At 45.2% G+C, this 13,740-nt stretch overlaps 1 protein-coding gene across 2 annotated transcripts in view; it reads right to left on the bottom strand.

Moving 5' to 3' along the window:
- The window catches only part of FRAS1 (Fraser extracellular matrix complex subunit 1), a 384,087-nt gene that overhangs the window by 104,866 nt on the left and 265,481 nt on the right, over positions 1 to 13,740 (bottom strand). For both annotated transcript variants that reach the window (XM_081876572.1, XM_081876571.1), the window contains exons 29-32: positions 12,076 to 12,226; positions 5,229 to 5,407; positions 2,725 to 2,841; positions 172 to 286 (exon numbers count right to left, since the gene is read on the bottom strand). In XM_081876572.1, coding sequence (XP_081732698.1) covers positions 172 to 286; positions 2,725 to 2,841; positions 5,229 to 5,407; positions 12,076 to 12,226 — 562 coding nt within the window. The remainder of the gene's footprint in view (positions 1 to 171; positions 287 to 2,724; positions 2,842 to 5,228; positions 5,408 to 12,075; positions 12,227 to 13,740) is intronic.

The raw sequence follows: 13,740 nt of genomic DNA on the forward strand, positions 1-13,740 counted from the left end.
GCTCTTTGGTCTTCCCTGAGCTGGCTTAGCTATAAACCTTATTCTAGGCAAGCCCCGATTCATTGCTTCTATCCCCCACAATCCATCCCCTCCTCGATGCTTTTTTTGCCAGTCTCCAGGTTTCAACTGTCAATAAAATAACACAACAGCTCCTTTACTAGGTTATCTTGCCTTGATTTGGTGGCAAAGGTACAGTCACATTGTACACGACTTTCTCAGTTGGGCTCTCCGAGTTGACAAAGGAGAGATGATGGGGTTCTATCGGGGTCACACGATCTTCCAGAGCCTGAAAGAAATTAAGAAGTGACAGGCTGAGACCAAGATGCTTAGGAGAGTTACCCCCCACAAAAAAACCCCATGAGGGACAAATTAAGGGAGCAGCTGATATACGAGAGAGATAGGGAGTTATATGTCAGTGTTGGGATTGAGTGACTTCAAAACCTCATCTATCTGAAAGCATGATGAAGCTAGAATTCTGCCAAACTTCACTTGACCTCCCTATGTAAGTTATTTAAAGCAGTTTCGACATGGCACTGAGCACCTTCTTTCCTGCAGGCAGCAGCCAATCTATTCAGAAAGAATTTAGGAAAGCATCACACAGACTGGATCATGATGATGCAGGAAACCATTTTATGAAGGATAGATTGAAAAGCACAGTCCCTCTGCGCGTGGGCACACACACACACACACACACACACACACACACACACACTGCCAGAGAGCAGGGAGAATCCCATCAGTAAAGCATAATATGTCATTAAATCCTCAAATTCCATAGCAAGCAATTTGCCATAAAACCCCAGAAATGTTCTGAACAACCAATACCGCTATCATTATTTTTTTTGCTTTATAAAAGGATCAAAATCAAGTCACCATAGCATGGCGCAAATAGTCATTCCCACACAGCTGAAGGCTGAGCTGGACAAAATGCTTTTATCTTCAGCTCTTGAAGAGGAACTCTAGATGAGTGACTCGGTGTCAGGGACTGGACTGAGGATGAATGGTGGGAGTCACACACACACCCTTTTCCTGAACTTTCCTAAGGGCAGGACAGTACTGATTTAGAACAGTGGCTTGCAGAGGAGCATAGTCCAGAGGGGAAAAGCTGGGAAATACTGGGTGAGGAACAGCCAGAAGAGGAAACACCTGGAGAGGGACAGCTGGCAGATTCGGTGTCCTTGGACAGCATTCCTGACCCCCCTTTGCCCAAGACTAGATGGGCTTTGAGAGTGATAGAAAGCCACTTTTGCCCTTCGAAGGAGGTGGAGTTGCGGGCTTCACGGCCCCAGTCCTGCGCAATTGGGGGGATTCCCGGCCGTGTCACCTCCTGACCAGCTAATTGGCTGGCTCTTGGGGTGTGGCCTGCCTTAGTTAAAGCAGGATGTGGCTGGGGATCTCCCTCTTTGCCGCTTACCAGCTGTTCCTGCGTTTCCCACCCTCCCACCCTTTAAGGTTTTCGTTCCTTGACCTTGCTATAGACCTTGGTTGGTCGCCGTTGAGGAGCCTGGTAGGAATTTTTCCACTTGGCAAATTGGCACCAGCCACTTGGTTTTTGCCTGCCTCATAGCAAATGGTCACAACTTTCTTGGTATTGGCGGTTAGGCATTGGTATTGGCGGTTAGGCATTGATCTGCTTATTTACTACCACCAGTTCCCTGAAGCCTGACATTCGGGCACTCCTAGAGGTGCCAACCAGACCCCATGGAGCTGTTTTTCATGGAACCTGGTGCACTATCAACACCGACTCTGCAGGTAGTGTTATTATACTAATCTTTGGCCCAAGCCCATCTCTCAGAGCCACTTTTGCTTTCAGCTGCTAGCTCCACCCATTTTGCATAATAAGGCAAAATGTCTCATGGGAAACGAGCACTTCAACACGTACAACAATAGCCTGCTGGCCACAGACAGGAGTGCTCCTTGGCCAAATGGTTGTAGCCCAACTGTTTGAACATCAGCTTTGCATGGAGAAGGTCTCAGGTTCAATTCCTGGCATCTCCAGGTGGGGCTGGGAGAGTCTCCAGTCTGAAACCCTGGAGAGACAAGTCAGTGTAAGACCAGGATTTCCCAAACAGAGGTTTTTGGACTACAGTTCCCATTATCCCTGACCACTGGTCCAGCTAGCTAGAGACGATGGGGGTTGTAGTCCAACAACAGCTGGAGACCCAAGTTTGGGAAACCCTGATGCTGGTAATTGTTGTTGTTGTTTAGTCGTTTAGTCGTGCCCGACTCTTGGTGACCCCATGGACTAGAGCATGCCAGGCACTCCTGTCTTCCACTGCCTCCCGCAGTTTGGTCAAACTCATGCTGGTCGCTTCGAGAACACTGTCCAACCAGTGCAGACAATAGTGAGTTAGATAGACCACTCGTCTGACTCAATATAAGGCAGTCTTTTTAGAAGACTAATCCAAATGGGGTCTGCAATGGGACAGGCAGGGGAAGAAACAATATTTTGCAGCCATTCACTTTAAGTAACCTGAAAATCAGTTTAGGATTGTGTGGAGTTAAGTTACACAACCAGGGATTTGTTTTCATATTTCCTGAACTAACAGTGCAGTCTTATGAATATATCTACTCAGAAGCCCCCTGAAGTTCAATGGTGACCAGATACCAGATTGCAGCTTTAGTTGCAGAATATTCTTTACCAATGGATAAAAAAAACAAACAAACCAGGAAATACAGAGGAGTGACTTCTTCTCACTGTTTATTGCCTTGGGTTGGACTTACGGTCATGTGGAAAGAAGAGCCCAAGGAGATCATGGGGGAATCTGGAGTGTGTGGCAGGATGGCAATGTTGAGCAAGTGCGTCTCCAGGTGGGCTTGTGGGGCGACAGCACTAGAGACCTGCAAATGTGGCAACACAGAAATGAATGAGGATTTTTTTTACACATCATAACAAACAGGTGCAGCGGCTGCCTTCTAAGGTTTATTGCGTAATCTGCACATCTCCAAAAATTGCCTTAAAAAAACCAAAAACCCTCTGCCTAGTTTCCTACAGGCTAAACACTCATTCTGTGCAGGAAGAACATACAAATAAATCAAGTCTTTTCTCAACAAACACCATTGTTGTGTTGTGTTGTTGCACTCTTCAGAAGATTATTAGGGGCCCCTTGATGACATCAATTACAGTCATACCTCAGGTTAAATGTGCTTCAGGTTGAGCGTTTTCAGGTTACGCTCCGCAGCGACCCGGAAGTAACAGAGCGTGTTACTTCCGGGTTTCACCACTCACGCATGCGCAGACGCTCAAAATGACATCACATGCATGTGCAGAAGTGGCGAATTGAGACCCGCGCATGCGCAGACGTGGGTTGCATTCACTTCAGGATGCGAACGGGGCTCCGGAACGGATCCCGTTCACATCCAGAGGTACCATTGTAGGAACTTCCCTGCGAGACAGCTTACCAATTTTCTTCTGCGAAGCACATCAAAAAGGGAGCGTTGGGATGCTCCAGAACACACTCTCCATTCATGTAAGGCAACCATGAGGTCCCAAAGGCTAGGCCAGAGTGCCATTCATGAACTGAGAATGCATCTGAGAATGTGCCACAGAATGGCGGACTTGCATTCTGGTGAGCAGAAATGCCATGGAAGACCAGAAGTTGATGTGCAAACTATGCTCTGAATTCAGAAAGATTGAGAACCACTGAGAAGTGATATAATAATAATAATAATAATAATAATAATAATAATAATAATAATATTGCAGCTCAGAATTTCCAACTGCATTCTCTTGAGCAAGAGAATGGGCTCAGAATGTTGCAGCATGGAATGTCTGTGGGGACATGGAGAATTTCCCTCTTGCGGATGGGAACAGAGAGCCCATGTATTCTGCTCAGTTTTCTGGACTGCAGCCAAATGTTTTATCAATGGAACCATGGGAAACGGCAACATTGAAAAAAAATATTCCAACAAGTAAATAATAAATCCATAAATTGACTTGTGGGATCCGTTTTTATTAGAGGTCACTGGAAGCTCAGTTCCCTGAGCGCTAACAAAAAAATAATTCATCTGCATTTCCTCCGCAGCGCCAACCCCATTCATCAGGAAGCCGGCAGATGGATTATTGTTTTGCGGTAGGATAGAGCTAGCTGTGGCTTCTCTCCCCTGGCACAATTTACCATACAATTATGGCCCCAGCAGCAAGGTGCTACAGCAAGGAAAACATCACCCCTCAGTCATGCAAAATGCATGCAAGTTAACAGCAACACAGCCATTAAATTAAAGATTAGCTTGTTCAACATCCGGCACTTCAACACTTCCTCATTATCACTTATGTTAATTACCTCAGAAATTACTTTAATTGCCTCCCGAGTGCTACCGTAACTGCTTCTATGCGGTGAGGCAAACGCAGAAAACATGGCACACAAGCATTCGAGTTAGCTTAGCCTTTCAGGAGAGTGTTAAACCTAATGAGAGGGGCCTTGTTGAGAAACACAACTTGGCATTTAAAAAAATAATTCGTATCTTGGGAAAGAGGCCTGATAGTAACACAGTTCTATGCCTGCAGGGACAAGGGCTGGGCGATATATCAATATAACATCCAAATCCATATCGTTGATATTGGTTTCATAATTTTTGACCTGGCGATACATTGCGAATATCATGATGTGCGTGTGTATGTGTGCTATGTAAAAAGCACAATGTGGGGGAAACCGCAAAGCCAGCCAGTGCCTCTGCGTAGCTCCATCCTTATTTCAAACATTGTGATATATCAGTATATGCAGGGGTAGGCAAACTAGGGCCCGGGGGCTGGATCCGGCCCAAACACCTTCTAAATCTGGCCCGCGGACGGTCCGGGAATCAACGTGTTTTTACATGAGTAGAATGTGTCCTTTTATTTAAAATGCATCTCTGGGTTATTTGCGGGGCCTGCCTGGTGTTTTTACATGAGTAGAATGTGTGCTTTTATTTAAAATGCATCTCTGGGTTATTTGTGGGGCATAGGAATTCGTTCTTTCTTTTTTCAAAATATAGTCCGGCCCCCCACAAGGTCTGAGGGACGGTGGACTGGCCCATGGCTGAAAAAGGTTGCTGACTCCTGAGTATATGGCAAGGTTAGGTTGGTGATGCAATGTTCAAAACCAGATATCGCCCAGCCCTAGCAGGGATCTTTGCCAACAACTATGAGGAATCTGACAAGTGCGACTGATGCCATGGCTGGCAAGCGGTCAGGAAAGCAGTTCTGTGAGGGATTAAATAAGCAAGGAGTTTGGTGATGCATAACATGCCTGGAAGCGAAAGGAGTCGCTCTCTGTCTCAGATCCAGAGTGCCTGTACCAGATCACGCCTTCATTGATGTCTCGCTGTGTGAACGAGGTTGTTGGTGTGGCTCCTCTTCCGTCAGGCAGAGGCTGCCATACTGGCCCGGGGTCATCTGCTGGCATCGGGACCAGGAACACCACTTCACCTGAGGAAGAAGAGATAAAGAGGGAGATGGCCTTTCTGTTAGATTTCTGTTATGCCACTGTGCAGTTTTTGGAGTCACAAGACTCTGTTTACATTCCAGACTGTTGGAAGCACTATTTCTGGGTTAGTGGAGTCTGTAACCTGAAGCATATGTAACCTGAAGCGTATGTAACCCGAGGTACCATTGTAGTTAGAAATAAACATAGCGATGTAGCACATATTTCCAGCTCCTTCTGCTGTCTGCGTAAAGAGGAACGTGCCTGAAGCCTCATTAAAGGCTTAGGTCGTTAATCACCATCAGAGGAGGAGAGCCTGATGGATTCCGGCATTGGGACCAGGAACACCACTTCGCCTGAGGAAGGAGAGATGAAGAGGGAGATGGCCTTTCAAGCAGCAATTGTCAGGAATGACCAGGACGCCAACACAGAACCCGCAGCTTTTTGCTAAAGGTTGGCGGTATATGGTGGTACCAGCGTTGCAGTCTTTTGAGCACCAGGCAAGTGCATTATTTGCCATAGCGTTTTGTGTTGTTGCCGTTGTCAACAAAGAAGAAAAAAAGAACGCAGAACTATATTGATACAAAATCTTATACCACTTGTTCTTCTCCCGTTGAAAAGTTAGTTCCACTTATTTTAATGGATGAAAAGGAATTAAAAAGCACAACGTTATCATAGCTCAGTTGGTAGAGCATGAGATTCTTAATCTCAGGGTTGTGGGTTCGAGCTGGACTAGATGACCCTTGGGGTCCCTTCCAATTCTATGTGCACTCTATATATTCCCCTCATTCTAAAGGCTGGTGTATAATGCTCATCTTTCTATACATTTCTTTGTTTTCTAACAAGTCAGTTTAGTTAACCGCTCTGGCATTTTAAGAGGTTTTTGTTGCCTCTCTGTCTACTTTTAAGTTTTCATACTATTTCCTATTGCCTCTCGGTCTGCAAACGGCTATGATTGCAATGGGTTTTTGTGTTTCATCTGAATAATTTTTTTATGTTCACTGCCCTGGAATCCATTGAATGGAGGGGGGAGTTTGGAAATATTTCAAACAACCGAGAAAAGGAGAAAAGCTTCCTGCCTTGCAAGGAACGCCGGCTGAAGCATCCTACATTAATCCTTTGTAACATGCACATCTAACAAATATACTGATCTCTACAAAAACACCAGATGTTACTTATGCTCTCTCTTCCAATGAAAGAGGACTTTTCGAAGGCAGTCCCAGGGAAGCGAGACGATAGTTAAGCAAATCCAAGGGCAGCTTCAGACAATGCAGATGTGCAGTAGCAGATGAATAGGCAATAATTGCAAGCCCCACACATTTGAATATGGGAGGTGGGGGGACAATTGGACACCAAAAGGGCGACCATCTTCAGGCCCTGTTGGTGGGCTTCCCAGAAGCAGCTAACCCAACTGGCCACTGTAGGAAACAGGACAGGGGAAAAAAGGTCAACCTTTTCATTTGATCCCGCAGAGCTCCTCTTACATTCTTGTCACTGCGGGATGGAGATGTGAACCATCTCCTGTTCATGGTGTGGGAAAACATGACCAGCCAAAGGCATAAAGGAAGGCGCATTCGCTCTGCAATTCTTCCCCACAAGGTTGTGGAGCAGCCTGGTTACCTGGGTGAGAGCTGGATTTAACAAAATAAAAAAAAAATTCCCTTCAGTAGCACCTTAGAGACCAAGCAATTTTGTTATTGGTATGAGCTTTTGTGGGCATGCGCACTTCTTCAGATACAGGTATCTGAAGAAACAGGTATTGTGTGTATGCACATTTCTTCAGGTATCTGAAGAAGTGTACATGCACACGAAAGCTCATACCAATAACAAACATAGTTGGTCTCTAAGGTGCTACTGAGTAGGACGTGGGTGGCACTGTGGGTTAAACCACAGAGCCTAGGACTTGTCGATCAGAAGGTCGGCGGTTCGAATCCCCGCGGCGGGCTGAGCTCCTGCCAACCTAGCAATTCAAAAGCACATCAAAAGTGCAAGTAGATAAATAGGTACCACTCTGGCGGGACATGACCCGGAAGCTGTACGCCGGCTCCCTCGGCCAATAAAGCGAGATGAGTGCTGCAACCCCAGAGTTGGTCACGACTGGACCTAATGGTCAGGGGTCCCTTTACCTTTACCTTAAGGTGCTACTGGAAGGGGGTTTTTTTATTTTGTTCTGACTATGGCAGACCAACACGGCTACCTACCTATAGTTGGATTTAAGTTCCATGAAATTAGATTAGATTAGATTAGATAAATTTATTGTCATTGTCCGTATATACACAGTATACACAACAACGAAAATCAAACACCCAAGACCGGATTCACATACACATTTGCACGTATCTCCAACACTCTCATCCTATTCAGACACAATCTATTAAAACATACATTATCCAGAATATAACACAACCTATTAGAAGCATAGCATAACCTAAAACCTATCTCATTCCTTACTACTCACTGCTTGCAGTAAATCAGGCAGTAAAGGGGAAAGGTTAAGGCTGAGGGTTGACCGGGTGTTGGGGGAGTCAGATCTCACCTGACCTCTGAGTGAAGAGGCTATAGCATCATTCCCTCTATTTCCAAAGTTCAGGGGATGTGAGTCATGGGTTATGTAGACAAAATGGCATCACCTGAACACTGGAGGGAGGTATCAGCAGACCCTGCAGATTTGCGGAAGTACATCGAATCATAGAATTGAGGAGTTGGCCTACTTGGGAGAAGGCCTAGAGGAATAGGAATGGGTGGCCTAACTGCACAGAACCTCTTAGCCTCTGCCAGGCCTTTGCTGGAATGAATAGCTCTTCTCTCAGCCAGCTGCTGTACTTACAGCCTCGGCTCCCCCCTGTTTATATTTACAGCACTTGTGTCTGGTCCTGACTGGGCCCACTTCAGCTCTGAGGTTGCCTTCAGAGAGCACCTGCTTGGCATGCAGAAGGTACCAGCATCTTTAGGTAGGGCAGGGAGAGAACGCTGCCTGAAATCGCAGGCAGCCACGACCAGTCCGTGTTGACATACTGAGCTGGATGGACCCAATGGTCCATATAAGGCAGCTTCTGTGCCACAGTTCCTGCTTCTACGCTAATAATAATACAAATAATAATAATATTTGTATGTCGTGTGTTATGTACTGAAGTTCTCACCCTGGGCCAGCAGGGGGATACTGTAGATAGTTTTCACTCAGGTCCACATATGCAAATAAGGGATTGAAAGTGACGTTCAGTGATTGGATAGTTACAGAAAATGGTTACTGTTGCATTCTAGTGGAGCTCTATATAAGCAGGCTGGCTGAACCCTTCAGTTCAGTTCTGTTCTGGCCTGTGAATAAAAAAGAGCTGTTTGAAGAATCGCTGTGTCGTCTGATATGTTCACCCACAACTTAACATCGTGCATCTGACTAGGTTGCCCAAGCCACTCTGGGCAGCTCCCAACAGAGTTTTGAAAACACAATAAAACATCAGACGTTAAAAAGCTTCCCTATACAGGGCTGTCTTCAGATGTCTTCTAAAAGTCAGATCATTGTTTATTTCCTTGACGGAGGGCGTTCCACAAGGCAGGTGCCACTACCAAAAAGGCCCTCTGCCTGGTTCCCTATAACTTCACTTCTTGCAGGGAGAGAACCGCCAGAAGGCCCTCAGAGCTGGAGCTCAGTGTCTGGGCAGAACGATGGTGGTTGAGATGCTCCTTCAAGAATACAGAGTATACTAGTATGCTAAGCCCTTGCTTTCTCCTCAGCTGGCTTGGACCTCAGGAAGCGGAACCAACCTCTCAGACGCTCCTGCTGAGGCTGTTCCATTTTGTATTTATGAGGCTAGAGAGGGCTCAGCAACACCGGAAGCTTTGTAAAACCTGCACTCCTCCAGCATTATTACAGACGTTGGGACAACTCTCAACAGAAATCCTATCACGCTGACAATAATATTGGGATTCAATATTAGCGCCGCTGCCTGCAGCTGTCCTCTGGGTTGCTGATGGGACGCAGCCACTGAGGCCTGTAATCTATTTTGACACCAGAGTTACAGATTCCATTACGCTGACAGTTTGGAGGCCGCTGTCTGGCGGCCCGTGTTTGTGCTCCTGACAGATCGAGTCCCATCGGGGCTTCCGCGATGTCTATTTAATATCTAACTGCTGAATTATTTAAAATGCATACATCTCAATTAAATAAACCCACACACCAAGCCAATCTGGCATGTAATTGATACTTCCTCTGTCCTTCCAGCCTTTGTGAAATCACACTGCGGTAGCTAAATTTAGCTCAAATCATTGCCGGGGATGTGGGAGGGACATTGACCGATGGTAATAATGATGATCTCTCTCTTTCTCTATTGTAAGACTTGGGGGAGTTGGCGAAAAGAAGCTTACTGGAGCCAGAAGTGTTGCTGGTTGCCTTAATGGTCGTCGTGTAGTGGGCAAATATCTCCCTTGTTAGATAAATAACACAAAACGGCTAGGAAATAGTTATAGGAAATAGAAGACTCCTCTGAAAGGGCTGTAGCTCAGCAAAAGAGCACACGTTTTCCATGCGGACAGTCTCAAGGTTCAGTCTCCAGCTTCCCCAAATAGATCATGGAAAAACTTTTATCTTAAGTTTAAAGGTTTTTGCGTGCCCTACCAGAGAGGAATGGGAGATCAAGTTGATGGATTATGCCAAAATGGCTAAAATGACTGGAAGAATCAGAAATCAGGAAGACCAAAATTTTAATAAGGAATGGGGGGAATTTATCATTCATCTTAAAAACCATTGTAAACAGTTAAAATCATTAGCAGGATTGGAATAACAATTGTAGTTAAATGGTGAATTTTGGACGCAATGGAGAGGTAAAAGATTTGGATTATTATAAAATATGCAGGAAGAAATGATTAGCAATAGGACCCACAAAGAGGAGGAGGGAAGTCTGGGAGATTCTCTGGAATCTTGTTTCTACCTTTATCTGAAACTCTGGAGAGCCACTTCCATGATTTGGACCAGAGATGGGCAACCTTTTTCGTCCTGCAGGTCGCCTGCAGTATTGTTTTAGAAAAAGCATGCCCTCGCTATCTGTCTGTCTGTCTGTCTGTCTCTCACTCATACACGGGAATGTTTCTCCTAAGATGGTACCTTGCTGCCATATTTGGCATAAAAACAATTCAAGTGTGTGGTGTTAAGTTTTGCTCAGGGTAGATCTATTGAGTCTAAAACTGGTTACACAGCCCAGCGTTCAAATTTCTACAGCATCATGAAGCTTTCAGGTTGGGCCAACTGAATTTTCTCTCTCAGCTGAGCCTAACTCACAGGGTTGTTGTGAGGTTAAAGTAAAGGTAAAGGGACCCCTGACCATTAGGTCCACTCACAGACGACTCTGGGGTTGCAGCGATCATCTCGCTCTACAGGCCGAGGGAGCCGGCGTTTGTCCACAGACAGCTTCCGGGTCATGTGGCCAGCATGACTAAGCTGCTTCTGGAGAACCAGAGCAGCACATGGAAACGCCGTTTACCTTCCTGCCGGAGTGGTACCTGTTTATCTACTTGCACTTTGACGTGCTTTCAAACTGCTAGGTTGGCAGGAGCTGGGACCGAGCAACGGGAGCTCACCCAATCGCAGGGATTCGAACCACCGACTTTCTGGTTGGCAAGCCCTAGGCTCTGTGGTTTAGACCACAACGCCACGTGCACCACTCTCAGCTCACAGGGTTGTTGTGAGGTTAAAGTAGCCCACATCAAAGCACACCATCCTGAGCTCTGTTGAGAAGAGGTGGGGATACCAATGTAAACTTCAGCAAACCATCTTCAGATGCTTCACATTAGATGCTTCACATCTAATATAAATGGGCCATCTCTAGAGACCTCCCAACATGCTGGGGAAAGGGGGCATCTGGGGGGATGTCTATAGGCCACACATTATTTTTTTAAAAAAACCTGCTTTCTGTGCTTCTCTAAAGTTTATTTATTTAAGTCCTAAAAAGAATGCATCACAGGAAAAAAGTAAAACCTAATTTGTGATAACTTCCAAGTTCAGGAGTTTTCATCTACTTACTCCTGTCCTGAAGCAATAACTTCCCTTGTTTGTGTCATCAATTAGTTGTCGAGGAGATAATTGGGACGATACAAGGAGAGGAATTATAACTTCAGAAAGAGAACAGGCTCTGGGAAAATAAGAACCCCTGAGGATAAGATTGCTGTCTTTTACAATAATGCTTCTCGTTCATACTAATTAGCAGAGAGACCCCATCAACGGCATAAGGCCTCTGCTAAAGTCACTTCGACTGCGGCGGTTTTATACGTCAGCTCTCTCTCTGCCAGCCGTTGCTTTAAACGGCATCTGGTTTGTTATATATCTATATATCTATATATATCTACACACACACACACACATATACAGCAAGAAAGCTGTCAGGATAAACTGGCTCCATAAGCAGACATGGAGCTGTTTCCTGGATTTTGGGTTTTTAACTGAGAAACCTAAGGTAGAGGTGAAGAAATCTGCAGGAATATCAAAGGAAGCTTCAGTGGTTAGTGAAAATTCTCAGGCACCTCCTGCAGACCTCTGCGTTTCCACCTAACTTTATCTAAAACGAAGTTCAAGGCCAATGTTCTGCTCAAGCAAGGTAGCCCTGGCAATTTCAGGAAAAGGGAAGCTGATTTTCTGTAAGGTTCGCTAGATTCTTCAGGGTGGTTTCATACGCCTGCTGCTTACCGTATCGTGGCTGATCTCTAATTGTGTAGACGATCGCGGAATCGCTGACCCCTGGCACCTCAGCTTGCAGAATTCTGTTGGTGATTTGCAGCATCCCTCCTTCCGGGACCCACACCATCGAGCTGGCAACTAATCGCGGCAGCCCATTGCTCTGCAAAGAAGACAGAAAGCGACCACAGTCATTAAACGCTGACCAACAGGAAACACATTTCGAAGACACGATTAAGGCTGACCATCTTAGGTGGTATTACAATCATACCTCGGGTTACAGCCGCTTCAGGTCGCATTTTTTCGGGTTGCAGACCACCAAAACCCAGTAGTATCAGAACAGGTTACTTCCGGGTTTTGGTGGTCGTGCATGCGCAGATGCGCTAAATTGCACTTTGCACATGCGCAGAAGCACCGAATCCCAACCCACGCGTGCGAAGATGCGGGTTGCGAACGCTGCGGGTTGTGAACGTGCATCTCGCACGGATCCTGTTCACAACCCGAGTGTCCACTGTATTAGAAGTTTAACTGAAAACCTGAACCAGCCACCACTTACTTTTTTCTCAGGGATGCGGAACCCTTTCTCAATCCAAGGGCCACATTCCCTTCTCAGCAACCTTCAAGGGGCCAGAAAAGTGGGTGGGGCAACAGATGTAAATTTTTCCCTTGTAAAATAGGCTGGGTCCTACATACACTCTCACACATCTGTGTATCCTCCTCCCAGACAAGCAAGGGCTAGGATCAGAGTTCAATGACGTATTTCATCCAAGTAAAAATGTTTCGGGTGCGAAGCAGAACCACTGAGGGGTGTGGCCAAGTGTCCTGAGGGCCAGACGGAGATGGAGGGCCATGTTCAGCTCCCTGATCCTTAGGTTCCTCACCCCTGCAGTAAGGTGTCAGGAGACTTGATTTGGGGAGACCAGGGATTTGGGGAAAGAGCACAACCACCTTAAATATTGAGGAACAATCTTAGTAGGAACATCTCAGGGGTCTCTGGAAGTGGGATGGTGGTGCCAGTGTGCTCATTAAAATAGGGAAGGTAAGTACTAGCTAAAGTCTGCTGCTGTTTGATTTTTTAAAAAAGCTCTTGTTTTAAAATGTTTCAAAATGTTATATGTTAGTTTAGATTTTTGTATTTGCATTTGCATTTGTGGGGTTAGGGGCTTTTGTTGGGGGGTATATTTTTATTAGTTTGTAGCTTTGTTAATTGTCTTAATTTTATAATGTATTTTGTGCTTTTATGTTGTGACTTTGTGTTGTGAACCGCCCTGAAACAGAGGGCTGTATATATATTTTTAAATGATAATAATAAAATATTAATAAATTAACAATAACAATAACTTTATAGTAATAAAATAAACATGTAATAATAATAATGTTAAGCAGAACATTTAAAAAAATCTTTTGCTGCAGAATCCACTGCACTTAAGAGAAGCTTAGTAGCAGGCATTTCATAGAGAGCGGACCTCTTGAAAAGGTGAAGAAGATTATCAGAATTATTACATCAAGGGAGAAACTAGAGAGTCTGGATGTGCTTTGAAGTCCTGTAAGCATGTAGGATCAAAAAACTGCTTTGCTTAAGCATCAAGGAATACTCTTAAGTATATATGTATTTTTAAAATTTCAAGGAGTTTCTAGATTGAATCCGCCTTATATTCACTTCAACTATATGTGGAA

The sequence above is a fragment of the Podarcis erhardii genome (genome assembly GCF_964252035.2).
Source record: "Podarcis erhardii genome assembly, chromosome: 9".
Classification (NCBI taxonomy): domain Eukaryota; kingdom Metazoa; phylum Chordata; class Lepidosauria; order Squamata; family Lacertidae; genus Podarcis; species Podarcis erhardii.